At 40.1% G+C, this 14,978-nt stretch overlaps 1 protein-coding gene across 2 annotated transcripts in view; it reads right to left on the bottom strand.

Moving 5' to 3' along the window:
* epb41a (erythrocyte membrane protein band 4.1a) overlaps positions 1-14,978 on the bottom strand; it is a 55,604-nt gene that overhangs the window by 18,275 nt on the left and 22,351 nt on the right. For both annotated transcript variants that reach the window (XM_035183429.2, XM_035183428.2), the window contains exons 11-16: positions 14,781-14,956; positions 11,520-11,767; positions 11,088-11,162; positions 10,768-10,815; positions 8,689-8,751; positions 5,347-5,517 (exon numbers count right to left, since the gene is read on the bottom strand). In XM_035183429.2, the coding sequence (XP_035039320.1) occupies positions 5,347-5,517; positions 8,689-8,751; positions 10,768-10,815; positions 11,088-11,162; positions 11,520-11,767; positions 14,781-14,956 (781 nt within the window). The remainder of the gene's footprint in view (positions 1-5,346; positions 5,518-8,688; positions 8,752-10,767; positions 10,816-11,087; positions 11,163-11,519; positions 11,768-14,780; positions 14,957-14,978) is intronic.

The raw sequence follows: 14,978 nt of genomic DNA, 5'->3' as shown, positions 1-14,978 counted from the left end.
AGGTCAAAAATGAGAAGCCTGTTTTGCAAACCTCTATCTGAAAGTATACTGGAGTTCTTTAGATTGTTCATAATCAAATCTCCATTATTGTTGTGAAGAAGTTGACAGATATAACATAGAAACAGTAAATAAGCAAGGGAGGAGCATATCAAGGGATGACTGGTACTTGTGTCCATAGAGGCCACTGTTTAGTGAAATTTACACATGCTCGCTTAAAAGCGTAACATTTCTTTTGGAGTCTTGCCATATTTAGCTCAAATGTAGTACATGGAAGAAAAAATAAATAATTGCAAGTATAAAAAGGTAAAAATAACAAGTTCAAGGTAGAGGGACAAACCAGCACTTGAATGATGCAGTCTCTAGATCGCTGGGGCCATCTTGCGGAATAAAAGTTCTGGATATTCATATATATCTGTCTTTTAAATAAAAGCCAGCCACAGCATGGTCAGCGCCATCACCAGCAGTCCTGACACGAAGAAAGACATCCGTGACTGCTTGAGCCTGGCTGGGTTTAGCTCACATGGGTTTACCAAGCTCCTCCCCTCGTCTGGCACAGTGATAGCCACCTTTAGAGTGTGACCATGGCCTTGTTCTTCCTCCTCTTCCTCCTCCTCCTCCTCCTCATCATCATCATCAACCCAAGCAACCTCACTGTCCACCTCATCTTCTTCCAGCAGGCAGGCTTGTCTGTACAGCGGTGGTCCCCCTGGCACTGGGGATAAACTATATGCTCTTACCTTGTGTCCAAACAGAGACTGCCTCCCTCGCTGTGCTCAGCAGCAGCAGACCAAGAGAGACAGATAACAATGAACAGAGAAGTGGAATATGGTCAACTGACAGGAGAGGGGTAAAGAGGGATAGAGCAATGAGGAAGGTGATACTGAAGGGGAGGAACAAGAAAGGGAGGGTCAAGACAGTATTCACCAGGGAGGGGACATTGATTTGTTCTTGTAGTCCCCTGTCCCCTTCAACTTTTAATAAAGTTGTTTGTGATGATGCCTGACAGAAGAACGTTAACATGTACAGACAATTTACCTCACTTCATGCATTTACTCCATGTTTGTTTTGGGGATCCATATGTGAATATTGTAACTTAGCTAAAAATACCCAGATAAGCCCATACTCTAATTATGACACGGTTAAGATGTTGGGTGCCTTACTGTCATATGAAACAGGGAACATCTAGTTCTTACTTCTGTGTGGTGACTGTACATGATGTGCTATTTTTTTAAATAGTGATTTTGAGGATTTACTTATCTTGTCTTCAAATGCACATGTGGGAACCATTCAGAGGGACTTGATTTAGGAAAAGTTCTCGCTTATATTTTCATAGATATCTATTCTAGCAATCTATTGTGCAATGTTGCAATATTTGGGAATATTGCAACATTGCACTTCAAAGTCTGACAGAAGAAGAATGAAAAACATTAAGGAGTAACATGATTACCTGATGAAAAACTGTTAGTTGCTCATGATGAGTGTTTACATTTTGGACAATCATTTTACAGATGGTGTTGAAGCTTTTTTTAAACCTGTCTAATCATTTGACTGCTTGTATTTCTTAACTTAACTTGTAGAATTAGTTATTATTAGTTGTAAGAATAATAAGAACCAAACAATTTCTTTTCAACAGAGACAAACATAACTTATATGGACTATATTTTAGTCTCAACTCAGTATTTCAGTCCAATATATCACTTTGGTTACAACTACATCATGTGTTTGTTGTATTTTTGCACAATTGTCTGCTCCTATTGGATGGTATATATGAAAATTGTCTATCTTCAACACTTGAATACATTGATTACCATTACGTATAAGTACAAGAAATAATTTTGCAACAGGAATGAGGTTAGCTGAAGCTTGTTACAAAGATAGGCCTATTCTGTTATTGTGCTGTATTAAGTAGCTAGCTGTGGTTGTTATACAGTAGCCAATATTGAGTGTGGTTTAATAGCACACAGATAAGATAACAGCTGTGTAATCTACATAATGACAACATCTGGTTTGCCAGCAGATGGACTTTAACAAACTGGAAAATCTAAATGTATGACACAGCTGCAAGACAGACCAATGCAGATTAAAGTAGCAGTCGTGGATGTAGATGGTTCCATCTGAACCATTGGTAAGTGTGATTACAACCTTGCTGTAATATACAAAATTTAATAACACATCGTACTCTTTTTATTCTATGGGTCACCTGACTGTGTGACTCCTATGGGTGATACTATATCAGAATTCTAACTAACATTTCACCTTGAGTGATAATGAAACATATTGTTTGCTATATTGGTTTAAAAATGTATGTTTTTCTTTTCGGTACTTTAAATATGTAAGTTTATCCTGCAATAGAGCAAAGTTGCTCATTTGTTTCCATGACTTCTAAAAAGATTACTCATTGGTGAGGACACTGTCTTTATGACATTTTGCTTTTGCCTGAGCTGATACAAGCTAGTGGCCCCAGTTGTCTATTCAGCTGGAATCATATGAACACGGATCTAGCTCTCTGTCAAATCAGGGAACCACTTTTTAAAGAATGGTAAATGGTCTGTATTTTTAATTACCCCACGTTAGCAAATCTGCATATCGGCGTAGCAAAAGTAAATAAGGGAAATTGTACTTGGTGAAGGGAATTACTGCTGTTGCTTGAAATAATTTGACTATAATTTCCTCACACTTCAATTAAACAATAAACATTCAGAAAAAGGAGAATGAGCTACCCGCTGATTTATTAATTGAAACATTCCCTAAATGACAGAATATCAAATGTAAATTTTGACAGTGAAACCCAATCATTAATATGAGCACTAGCTGAGAATGTGTTATTTGTAAAAAAAAGATGGCAGCCACAGTGACGTGGTCTAATCAGACTACACCTATGACAGAGCAGAAGGAAGAGGAAGACAGGAGTAGCAGGGGAGGCGGAGAGTATTAATAAATATGTGCTCCATGGTAGGAGCAGGACAGGCAATCTCCGACATAAAATTCTGCCTAGTGCAAGCCATTTTGGCAGTGCAAATTGAAAAAAAATTTATAATATGTCACTTGCATTGCTTTACAACGCATCAACAGTCTGTCAGAGACTTGTCAGGTATTTGGAAGAGCTCAGAAACTCTCTAAGGTACAGTAGACCTGCACTGCAATCAGTGGGGGTAATGGGGGTGTATAACTGCACACAAGGCAAGGTCTGTGTTCAGCCTGTACAGAATAAGATACTTTTTAAGTGGCTTATGGTGATGCAATGTAGACTATTTCTTCTTTTTTTTTATCTCATGTGTCATCACAATTCCTAGCATTCAGCAATAATGAGGAATAGCAAAATTATGCCTCTGGCATTCAGCTAAAAAGTGCTGTTATGGCTGGATTCTTGAGTTTGTTTTTTTATTTTAATAAGATGATGTCATTTTTGTGCAGGATCCCATGGCTGGGATATAAACTGTGTCTTCAAGTTGTGAGTAGAGGAGAGCAGAGAGCCAGAGGGCGACACTGGCAGGTCGGAGGTCTGAGATCCTCTCTGACCTTTAGTGTCATTGTCTGAATGCGCAGGAAAGGATGGTGAAGGCTGTGGGGCAAAGGGTGGAGTTGCTGGGTTTTTTACTGGAGCCCAATCAGGCCCAGACTTCAAAGAGTAAGGGGATAAGGAGGACAGATGTGGCAGAGATACAAGACAGAGACACAGGAAAACACATAAAGACATCCAGGTAGGGATAGATACATGGAGGAAGATTGGAGGGTGAGACAGATGGAGGGAGGGGGTTGTCAGTCTTCTTGCTACTAATCATTCTTCTTTAGCTTATTTTCCTGTGTTCTTTTGTTCTCCAGTCTTTCACTAATTATATCAGGCACAAGAGTCATGCAAATACATTACTATTAATCTAGCCATGCGATTGATTGGCACATCAAGCAGGATGAAAAAGCTTGCGATAGCCATTCACGGTGCAAAGGCAGTGGTAAGGGGCCACGTTTAAGGTTAAAGGGTATGGGATCCAGGACAAGGCACCTACAAAGGTGCCAGTATGCTTCAAACTAAGTGGTTGGCAGGTTGTTGAATGGTGCTGAAATTCCCTTTACTCCACCTACACCTTCCCCCCTTCGTTTCAGGGGGCTGCAGTTTTTACAGCTTTTGTAACTTTTTCATGAAGAGATTGTGCTGGTGAGGGTACGCAAGATTTAAATCCCTCCTACTCTTTTTCCATTTTTCACTTAACCACTTCAGTCACTTCCCATGTGAACAGTCAAGTACACCACCATGAACGTGTTACAGAGTAGATTGTTCCAAAGTGTCCGCCCTTGTCTCCATTTGTACAATTATTATTGTACAATCAACTCTTGTCTCTCTCTATGATGACAAGCCCTTCCCCTTCAAGTGTGCAAGTGTTAGAATGACTATAAACACATTTCTTGAGGCATGTTTAGACAGCACTTATACTAGCTGGTTTGAAGCATACTGAACCCCTAATGTTGCAGCTGAGCACAGTCTGTTGTATTTGAAAAGCTGCTTGTTAACAGAGGGCCACGGCCACAGCCTCCGGGTGCCATTCTTTTCATAGCTCATGAAGAAAACGCCAGACAGAGTTGACCTTCTGCAGCCTGTGCCAGAAAGCACTAAATCAGAGCACCTTTACCTCAGACACGCCATCAACTATTCTGTGTGCAGGTACAACAGCGGACATCCTCCCCTGCACGCACACACACACGCACACGCACACACACACACACACACACACACACACACACACACACACACACACACACATCCCATCTTCACATTGGCAAATAGAGTATGAACAAATCCTGAAGTGTCTTTAATCCCTTTGTCAATGCAGTTATAGTCACAACATGCTTAAGCAATGGAATGACATGGAGAAAGCCAACAGCACCCCCAAATGGAGGATCAGTGTACAGTTATGTTGACAAGTGCTCTTTCTTCTTTTGTAGATAACAACAGTATGCAGTGTTATACTTGGTCTGTAATTGGGATAATATAATGATATCACATGAAAGAAGCAAAAGGGTGCTCGATGATTTAATCACTGTCTCATTAGGGTTGGGATATCCAGCAGATGTAGCTGAAGCTGTCATAAATAGCAAATAGCCTGCGAGAGACCTTTTTTCAGGTTTACTGAGCTGCCTTCACTCAAGCTATTCAGAGTGTTACGCAGTAAGAATAATGGTTTAAAGGAACATTCTGCCATTTAAAAATAAATCTCATTTATGTTTCTTAGCTTAGCACCTGCCTCAAACTGACAGGCTATATATGGATGATCCCACATGGGATGGAATGAGATCTAATCAAGAATAATAAACAGTATTGATGTATTTTGCGCATCAGATTGATGGACTCACCGCTGGTGGGAGCTGGCCATTGAAGCTCGCCGTGCGGAAAGGTGAGTTGGTGGAAAGACGCTTGTCCCACTCACTGGGACGAGGCTCCGGCACTGACTCCATGAAACTCCTCTTCAGCTCACTGATGCTAGTGTGATGACGCATGATTCCAGTCTGGGTCTTATCCACGTCCTTCAACAAGAAAATAACAGTCAGAATCGGTAGACAAGGGATAGAATGATAATAAGAGAGAACAGGAGAAAAGACAGGGTGATAGGAAATGATTGAGTAAGACGTGAAAGAAAGGAGGAGTGAACTATAAACAGTGAAGTCCTTTTTTAAAGAAGATAAAGAGACACAAATTATGAATGGCCCAGGTGGAAAAAAAAGTTTTAAGAACGATAATTTTACAAATCATTCTTTAAAACAGAATGAGGCCTTGTCTTATTCCAATGCAACGATCGAGTCGGCCTATTCTCAATGACATGCTGAGGTCAAGGAAGAAGATATTTTTCAGACAAACCGGACACCATACTGCACTGGGGGAGTCATTGTCTGTGATCCATATTTCAGCCACTGATTTTGCAGCCTTTTTCAAAATCTCCCTCATGTGGATCATGATAACAGATTTGAAGCAGCAGGGTTTTGAGGATAACTCTTGGTTACTGGTGACTTAAAAGGCAGTTCAGCAGTTTACTGGTGCACAGATTGTAACGAAGAGGAAATGTTGAATAACAGGGGGGTGTCATGTTTCTCTGAAAAACCTGCATATGGTGAGCTAAAGGTAGGAAAGCGGATGAATGGTGAGTACCTCAGTTAAAGGTTCAGTGTGTAGAATTGAGTGACATCTTGTGGTGAAGTTGCATGCTGCAGCTGAATACCCCTCACCTCACCCCTCCTTCCAAACATGAAAGAGAACCTGTGGTAGCCTTCAGTTGTCATAAAAACTCAAAAGGTGTTTCGTTTGTCCAGTTTGGACGATTCTAAAAAACATGGCAGCCTCCGTAGAGAGGACCTGCTCCCGATGTAAATATAAAGTATTTAAATATAAGGGGCCCATTTTAGGGTAAAGAAAACAACAAATCGTACAATTTAGATGAAACACATTAGTGAAAACATCACTAGGATTATTTTATATTCAATTTCTGCCAATAGATCCTTTTCACCTAAATCTTACACACTGGACCTTTAAGTGCAGGCAGGAGGGATTATAACAAGCCCCGAACAATTTCAGTAAGTTAAGGGAGGAAGGGTAAGTAAGCAAGTGGCTGTTTCCAAGGTTGTTATTTTGTGTGGGATCTCCTGGATTAGAGCAGTGCTCCTGGAGATACTGGATTTCTCTTGCGTAAAAATGATACAGATCTGTTCTTTACGATTTAATGGTTGAACACCTATTTACTAAAACATCCAACTGTTGTTCTTCTTCTTTGTTCGGTTTATTGGCGGGTGGCAACCAACCACCATCTACTATATCTTCTTCCTCTTTTCTCTTCTGCATTCTTTTCACTGCTGCAGTGTTATATGCCTACAGTCAAGCTGAATCGGTGATGGGCTGCATTAATGACACAAACCAATACAGCAAAGGCCATGTTAGGACCTAGTATTACCACTTGTCCTGAGAAATCCAATCTCAAAGTAAGTTCAACTGTTCCTGAGGGTTATAGAGGCCAAGGCAGAAGAGCTGCAAGGGCTTTAAATGATTAGCTGTGGGATTGTCACTAACTCCTTTTACAATACATGTGCAGCTTTAAAATTCACCAATGTGAGCATTATAGAGCTGCAGTAAGCTTATGTCTTCCCTCTTCTGAAATAATTGACTCAGAAGCACACACACTCATAGAGCACAGGGATGACAGTAATCAGGGCAACAGAGATACAGGGTCACAGAGAGGAAACACAGAATGAACCTTGCATTGGTGTTATGTCCATGAAGTGGATTAACCACATGAAGAGAGAGTGTTAGTAACCATGAGGACCAATGAGAACAAACAGCAGCAGTGTTCAGAATCTGTGAGTGACAGAGCTGAGACATACACGACTGGGAAAGAACAAATAAGAAGTTTCTTTGTCAATAAACTCTTTTCACAGCAGACAATTAGTTTTTTCAGAAGCAAGACAAGCCCAAATGGAATTAATAACTGATGATGGCTACATTATCTTCAGATAGGCTGTTACTGAGTTAGCAACACTTTGCATTCATTGCCCGTAGTCAGGATTGATTAGAAACAATGATGAAGTGAACGTGGCTGTCTGCGTCATCATCCAGACTAATAACAATCCTGGAGTTTTCAAACTAAAACAGGACCAGTAGCATTTCCACAAGTCTGTTTCAGGGGGTGGAAGCCTCTGGAGTAGGGTGGATGCCAGGCGGTAATGTAGCAACATAACGGGTTTAGATATTCCAGTAGATGTAGATGTAGCCTAATGCATTTAATGGAATAGAGCCTATGCCCGTGTTATTATTTATACCTGTGCTGACATCATCATAATGTCTGCTGGAAAAAGAGTCTGTGGAGCACTAGATCACTCTACCTTGGTTTAGTTCGGATTAATAGTTGTTTAGATCAGTTGATAGTTTTTGGCAAGGTCTCACTTACAATCAGGTGAAAAGTTGTTTTTCCTTTACTGTTGATGATCAACAATAATTTCCCCCACATTTCCCCATTGACTCACAGGAGAACAATAATTACTTTTGATGGTTTCCGGATTTGTTATCAGTTCATCAGCGAGGTGAAATTTGAAATTGTTGGATTTTTGTCAAAGGCTGGTGAGAGCTACATCACATTAACATCTTAACAACAGTAGACTCAGTATTAAACAAAAGGTGTTAAGATCACATATTAATCACCACACCCTCCAGTTTATATTCTACCTCAGCTGGCTCTGTTACATCAACAGAATTAGCAGGTGTACATGAAGACGCAGTGTTAAATAGAGCCCAATGTTTTTATTCCTACGTTTTACTGAATTTTATTCTAACTGAGACTCATCATGCCACTATTTATTTTCTCTTGGGGACCCACATCTTCACATTAAATGCATATACAGTAACAGCAAGGGTCTCTTTGTATGATTTGTTATATTAACTCCAAAGTCCAATCTGCAGTAGCAGTTTAAAACTTTAACCTTTCCCAATCATATATTTTATAAAATGAAAATATAGAATGACAAAGACAATGTCAAAGTGAAGTGAAGCTACTTGCATGAGGTTCAGAGAGGAAAATAGTGCATGCCAAGCCTTTAGGATTAAGCTGGAAACACGGCAAGAAATAAAAAGAAATAAAATCAACACAAAGTGCATGCATGAAGAAAAACATGATGGCAAACAGCCACAACGGATATCTGACAACTGAAGATACAAACCTCCAACATTAAATTGCTATGTCTGATATAAATAGTTTCACCCTCAAGTTTCTTTGCTCTTTTCTGTGGAAAATTAGGAAAAGGGAAATAAGCAGAAGCATAATTGATTCAAATATTTTAACATTAAATTTGCAGTAGAATCCACTGTGCAGCAATGACAAGAATCCGTCCAAAAATAAACAGCACATGGGGTTGCAGCTTCCAGCGTGCCCAGCTCAGCAGGTGGTGGAATTCAGAAACACGCACACGCGCACACGCACGCACGCACGCACGCACGCACACACACACACACACACACACACAGTAGTGTATATGAGAAGCCAGGCAGATACACACTCACAGCAGAGTGTGGAAGCGACATGCAGTGCATGCTGAGGCTGCTGCAGTGCAGTGTACAGGAGGAGGAGCATCAGTGTGTGACTGTTTGTCTGATGGTCGGATGGAAGCGTCACTTCAGGAATTTGCACAAAAAAACAACACCCTTTTGTCACTATTTTCACATTTCAACTTCTTATCCTGTCTTGATGGATTGGTGAAAATTGTCAAATATTACAATTTGAAAATGTATCAATTTGCTTATGATACATACAGCACAACCTTATTTAGAAAAATTGTGACTGTGACAATACTTGTGCACAGTGAAAAGAAAGCCAGCCTAGTGGGAGTATGCCCTTATCCTGAAGTAGCAGCCTGTCAGTGTTTCTGCTGTATTATACTGTGCAGCTGTGGCTCAGCAGCGGGTTGTTCACTAAACCAGACTGTCGGCGGTTCAATCCCAGTCTCCTCTGTTTTGCCTGCCGTGAGCACCACATTGTCTTTTTACATAATGTCCTGAGTCATTAAGTCTACTACACAACTGTAATCCTTTAATGATATCATAAACATGAAATGCAAGGGAATTAACTTCTCACATAAACTGTCAGAATTACTATGACTGACTTAATTTTTTTTTACTTAAATTATACCCATAATATGAACAAATAGTCTTTGAAGAAAAGCTAATTTTTAAAATGTACATTATCCTACTACATACATAACAAAATGTAATCAACCTACAATTGCACTCAGTAGAGCAGCTTCCTCTGTTAAAGCTGAACATGTCTGTCTGGTTCTATGATAATAAGTACCACACCTCAACTGTTTCCTTACATACGTTGATTCCTTACATCTTCCAATTATCATTTCCTGAGAAATTGATGACAATTTCACTTAACATCAGTGATGTAAAAATAACTGGATATGCCTCTTTATCTGAATCTGCACCAGAGTTTACAGGGTCTTTTCATCGCTCAAGCCTGATCCCACCTCATACGTTTGGTGCAAATCAGTTCATCATGCTTAGAAACAACCGAACAGTGGAGGTGACAGAAGATTTGAATTGTTTCTTGTTCAATGTATTTATTGATTTTATGGATTGTTTAATAAACATGTTGGAAACATTAGTTAATATAATATTAGTATGTATCACTTTGTTTCAAGGTGTGTCGGCTGCCAACATTTGGATTACAAATAAATAAGCACATCTATTTGGTTTACGGACGATTATACTGATCTGAAGACACACATTTAACAGCAGTTTAAGAACTCCATGTTGAATATAACTGCCAGCCGATCAGTCATTGGCTTCTACTCTAGCAACATTTTGGTCACAATAATTACATCCTGGAGGGACTAATTCCATCAGCAACAATGAGATATTAATTTAACATCATTGAACGCATGTGTTATGTGTGTAACCGAAGCATGTTACAAATAAACCAGTGCAACTTTTTGCTTATGGAGAAGGAGAAACCCACTTTTACACAATATAAGGCAGCTGCGTCAAATCACAGCGACCAAATGATAACCTGCACAACCCATTGATTTGTCCTTAGTCCTACGGCAACTTCTTGTGAACGAACCTTCACACAAAGACAAACAGCCAGAAATCATAGAGCAATCAAGAGAAGCTCTTTGTCTGTGCAATGACGAACAGCACTGTCAGGCAACAGAAAAGCAAATTAAAGTCTCTTGATGTATAACTGATGAATGGATGAGGATGGTGGGGCAGCAGGAACACTGGCTCGGGAGCACGCTAACCTTCCTCACTCGCACCACCTCCGCCTTTGTTTTGTCCTGAGGAGAGTGCTGCTCCTCCGCCAAAGGAAAGACAAAATTACTATGTGTTCAGGTGTACACTATCAATTCTACAAGCCAGCATGAGCTAATTATCTGTATATATGAGACCATACACTAGCAATAATAATATTACTGTATTGATGTCTAGTTTCTGGTTTAACTGATTCCATCCCAGCTTCAGTTAAACTAGCAATAATAATATTACTATATTGATATCTAGTTTCTGGTTTAACTGATTCCATCCCAGCTTCAGTCTGATCATGCATCAAGCAAAAACAAACCTGGCTCTTTTTCTCTCTTTCTCCATTGGCGGTGGTCACAGAGGGGGAGTGCCTCCGCTCTCTCCTGGCCACTGTCTGGTAGCACAGACAAAGCTCACACATCAGGATCAATCCCCAGGATGAGCAAGGATAAAAGCTTCCACAGAGCACCTCTGTTCCATGTAGAGCTATAACAACATCTTACACCTTTTGGTAGTGTCCTTGTCATCAGTACAAGCTTCAGTTTGTTCGTCTAGTACATTACCCCACTGCTCCACACCTACACTTCATCATACACTACAGAGCGGTATAATAGGCTCCATGTGAACATTGCTCTCTCTCTCTCCTCTTCCTGATGTCTGATTGTAGATAACCTGTAAGGTCCCCCTTTTGTTCAATAATGTGAAACCTTGAAGCTGCATGACACATGATGTACAGGAGTGTGCCCACTACCTTGATCTCCGGAGTGGACTCTGGTCTGGGGCTGTGGCTCCTGGTATACTCAGCTGACTGACTTTCCCTCTTCATCTCTGCCTTCCGGTCTGCAGAGCGGTGACTTTTAGGAGCGTAGCCATCGCGGTGGACAGAGCGATGCAGGGTGGGCAGCAGCGGAGACGGGGATGCCTCCCCCGGGGACACCGGTGACATTACAGGGGCGCTGACCGGGCGAGTGGATTTGTTGTCGGGGGTGGACGCCATGGCTGAAGCAGACAGACAGGGGACACAATGGCCTCACTTTACAAACAAAAAACTAAACTAAATTAAATTCATGTATTAATGTGGTTTCCATGTCCATTGAGAATATTGTACCATTATTAACTATGGTTTAGAAAAAAATGTCCAGCATGCAATGAAAATGAGTGAGAGTAAATCATCTTGCCGGCCATGGCAACTGGGCTACAAAGTATACTCCCATGTGCTTGGGTGTGTCCCAAGGTCTGCTGGCAGTTGGACGTACCTCAGCAGAAAGGCATCCCGATCCGATTTACAGTACTTGCTCATTGTGTGTAACATCTTAACCTAACTACATAATGTGCCTTAAGAGAATATATGTTGTGATTTGGTGCTGTCGAAATACATTTGAATTGGATTAAACACATAACTTATACAAAACATAGACACTAAAGGAAAAAGGGGGAATTGAAAAGATGATGAGTAGTAGTTTCTTTCTTCTTTCTTTTCTTCCCCCTTCTTCCCTTTTTTTTTTTTTTGGAAACCTCTGGACTCATTCTGATTTACTTTGCAACTGATACTCACAATTCCTTTACATTGATGTATTTTAAACACTGTTGTGACCCACTTTATTTCCAGCAATATAACTGTGGCATTTACGCCATAAGCTTTATTTTTCCTACTTTGACCTAGCTTCACATAAAATACTGTGTAAGGTGCACTGAAATAATGTTGGGATACAAACAGCATGTATTAAAAAAGATTGAATTGAATAAAGTTTCTAAATCTTCTGTTTTTGACCAAATACCTGTAAAATTAGAATCCAATCCACCTCAGATAAATGTTGGGTTTAATAATCTATTTAATTTCATGGTTAGCAAACATGTCAAACTGTGATGGGGACCCTTATACCTTTTAGACATCAGCATGTTAGCAATGTCATTGTGACCATATTTGCACACTGATGTTTAGCGCAAAGCAGCACTCTTATTAACTAGAGCTTCACAGAACTTATATGGCTGTATACCCTTAGGTTTAGTATTTTCATCCTGAACACATCCACACAATACAATAACAATGGCACATAGCAGCAGAATAGTTGAAACAGTCATTTTAAAAGCAGTATTTCCTGTGGTTAAAATAACTGTGTCCAACTGAAGACATGAATTCAGGGAAGGAAAGGTTTGTACATGAGGAGAGCAGCAAAGAAAAGGAAGATATAAAAGGCAGAAGAAGTTTCTGTGTGGTTTAGCATAATCCACCATGGCTGGTCTGTGTTGTCAGCATGACTGGAAAAAACAGATGTTAAACAGTACACTAAGTACTCAAGTTACATAATGCTGGGTTCCAGACGACAGAGCTGTGGGGTAATGAGGAGAGTTATATGTGATCAAAGAGTGAGGAGAGAGAAGAGAATCAGAATCACTGAGGGCAGACAGAAAACAGAGGGAACATACCGCCTTATGATCAAATTTAAACCTTATGATAAAAACAAATGTCTGTTTGCTCTGATATACATCGTCACCAGTGAGACCTTGTATAAGAGTGTGTCTGAATACTGATGTCCCAGTGACATTTGTTTTTACCTATATCTACAATTATGTATCATGTTTAATCATAATGGTGCAACAAAACACAATGTGAAAAAATAAAGAGGTCTGAATACTTTGACTGCATTGTATATCTGCTTTAAAAGATCCACTGGGAAAAATATCAAATCATCAGCAAATCATTCCAGGTTGTCAACAGAATATCTTACATCTTACCTTTTTTTATTATATTTGACATAAACAGAACTAGATGAAATGATAATGTAAGTACCGAAGATAATGTTGGAGGACAAAACAGCACAGCCGTGACACTGTAGATGGTGTGTGAGGTCTTTATGTGATAGTTTGTCTTTAAAAGCACCATGCCATGGTTCTAATGGTTTGTTTGGCCTTGACTTCACATTCAGACTTTCCACATCATTCGAGGGTTTGAACAATAGGTTTGGATTTTTCAGGTCACATGGCACAGTGACTCTGGAAGAGTTCCTGAAAACTTCCTATTCCTTCTCCCTCACTCTTCCTCATAACTGTAATCATTCCTCCTTTGTATATAAATGGTGATGTTATGCCTTTATTGTATAGCTCAATTGTGAGGAACCATTTTACTCATACACAATCAAACACTGGAGACCCAATCACTCTTTAGCACTGCTATAAGACTAAAAAGGAACCCAGTAGTGCAACTTTGCAAATGTCATATTACATTTTCTCTTGTTAAACAGAAGCAAAGAGTGGTTTTCTACTTCTCTACTACATGAAAGTGGAGAAAAAGTCAATCGCCACAGTTGATGACTTCCCAATACTAAAATAGACTTTCAATCAGAAAACTGGGTCTAAAATCATTGCATGGACACACCATGCTTGCACAATGAACGACTTTGTATACAGTTTAAAATATGTCCAGTTGGAGCTGAGTATAGAAATTGCAAGACAGATCCTGTGTGTAAAACTTCCTACCTTCTTCCACATTGTTTCTTTGCTGGGTCAGAGAGATACATGTAGGTTTGTTGTCAGAGCACAACACCTGCTATAAACTTATACAATATGTGTTGATGGATAGAGAAGCTATGAGAGTCAGATCGTTAAAAGAAGGGAAGTGCTTTTACATGTAGGCAAAAAACGCAGCAACCAGCAGTGGACTGGCCAATACTACAACAAGCTCTAGCTCCACACTTTGACAATATAGGAGCCAAATATGTTGCTGAAACAATGCAATTCCCTCTATGTACACTGGGTGTCACTGTATTTGTGTAAAGATACTCTTGGGGTTCTGCTGTTGGAAGTTGCGGTCACTGTGGCATGGTGTTTGGTTATCCGTGAAAATATGTACTTATTTCATCTAAAAAAATAAAAGGATTATTCCGCAACTGGAGGAAAGCCTGCATAGTATTTTATAAACACCACACACAATATTGCATTGCCAAGTAAAAGATTGCATAGAAAACACACACACAGGCCTACAGCAGGAACAAAAGGTAGAAGAAGAGTGTACCTCCATCCAGGCTGCGCGAGTTCCTCTTGCTGGACGAACGCTGGAACAGAGGAGCTGGTCTGTCAATCAGAGAGCTTGCCTGTCTGGTCTGAGCTTGAGTCCGACCACTGTAGCGAAACTTAGAGCCCAGTGCCAGGAACTTCCTAGGGGTGGTGACCATCTCACTGGAGGTAAGCCTGTACACAAAGAACACTGAAA

The sequence above is a fragment of the Hippoglossus stenolepis genome, chromosome 17 (genome assembly GCF_022539355.2).
Source record: "Hippoglossus stenolepis isolate QCI-W04-F060 chromosome 17, HSTE1.2, whole genome shotgun sequence".
Classification (NCBI taxonomy): Eukaryota; Metazoa; Chordata; class Actinopteri; order Pleuronectiformes; family Pleuronectidae; genus Hippoglossus; species Hippoglossus stenolepis.
Note: the sequence above shows the minus strand (reverse complement) of the source record. Positions and strands in the feature narration are given on the sequence as shown.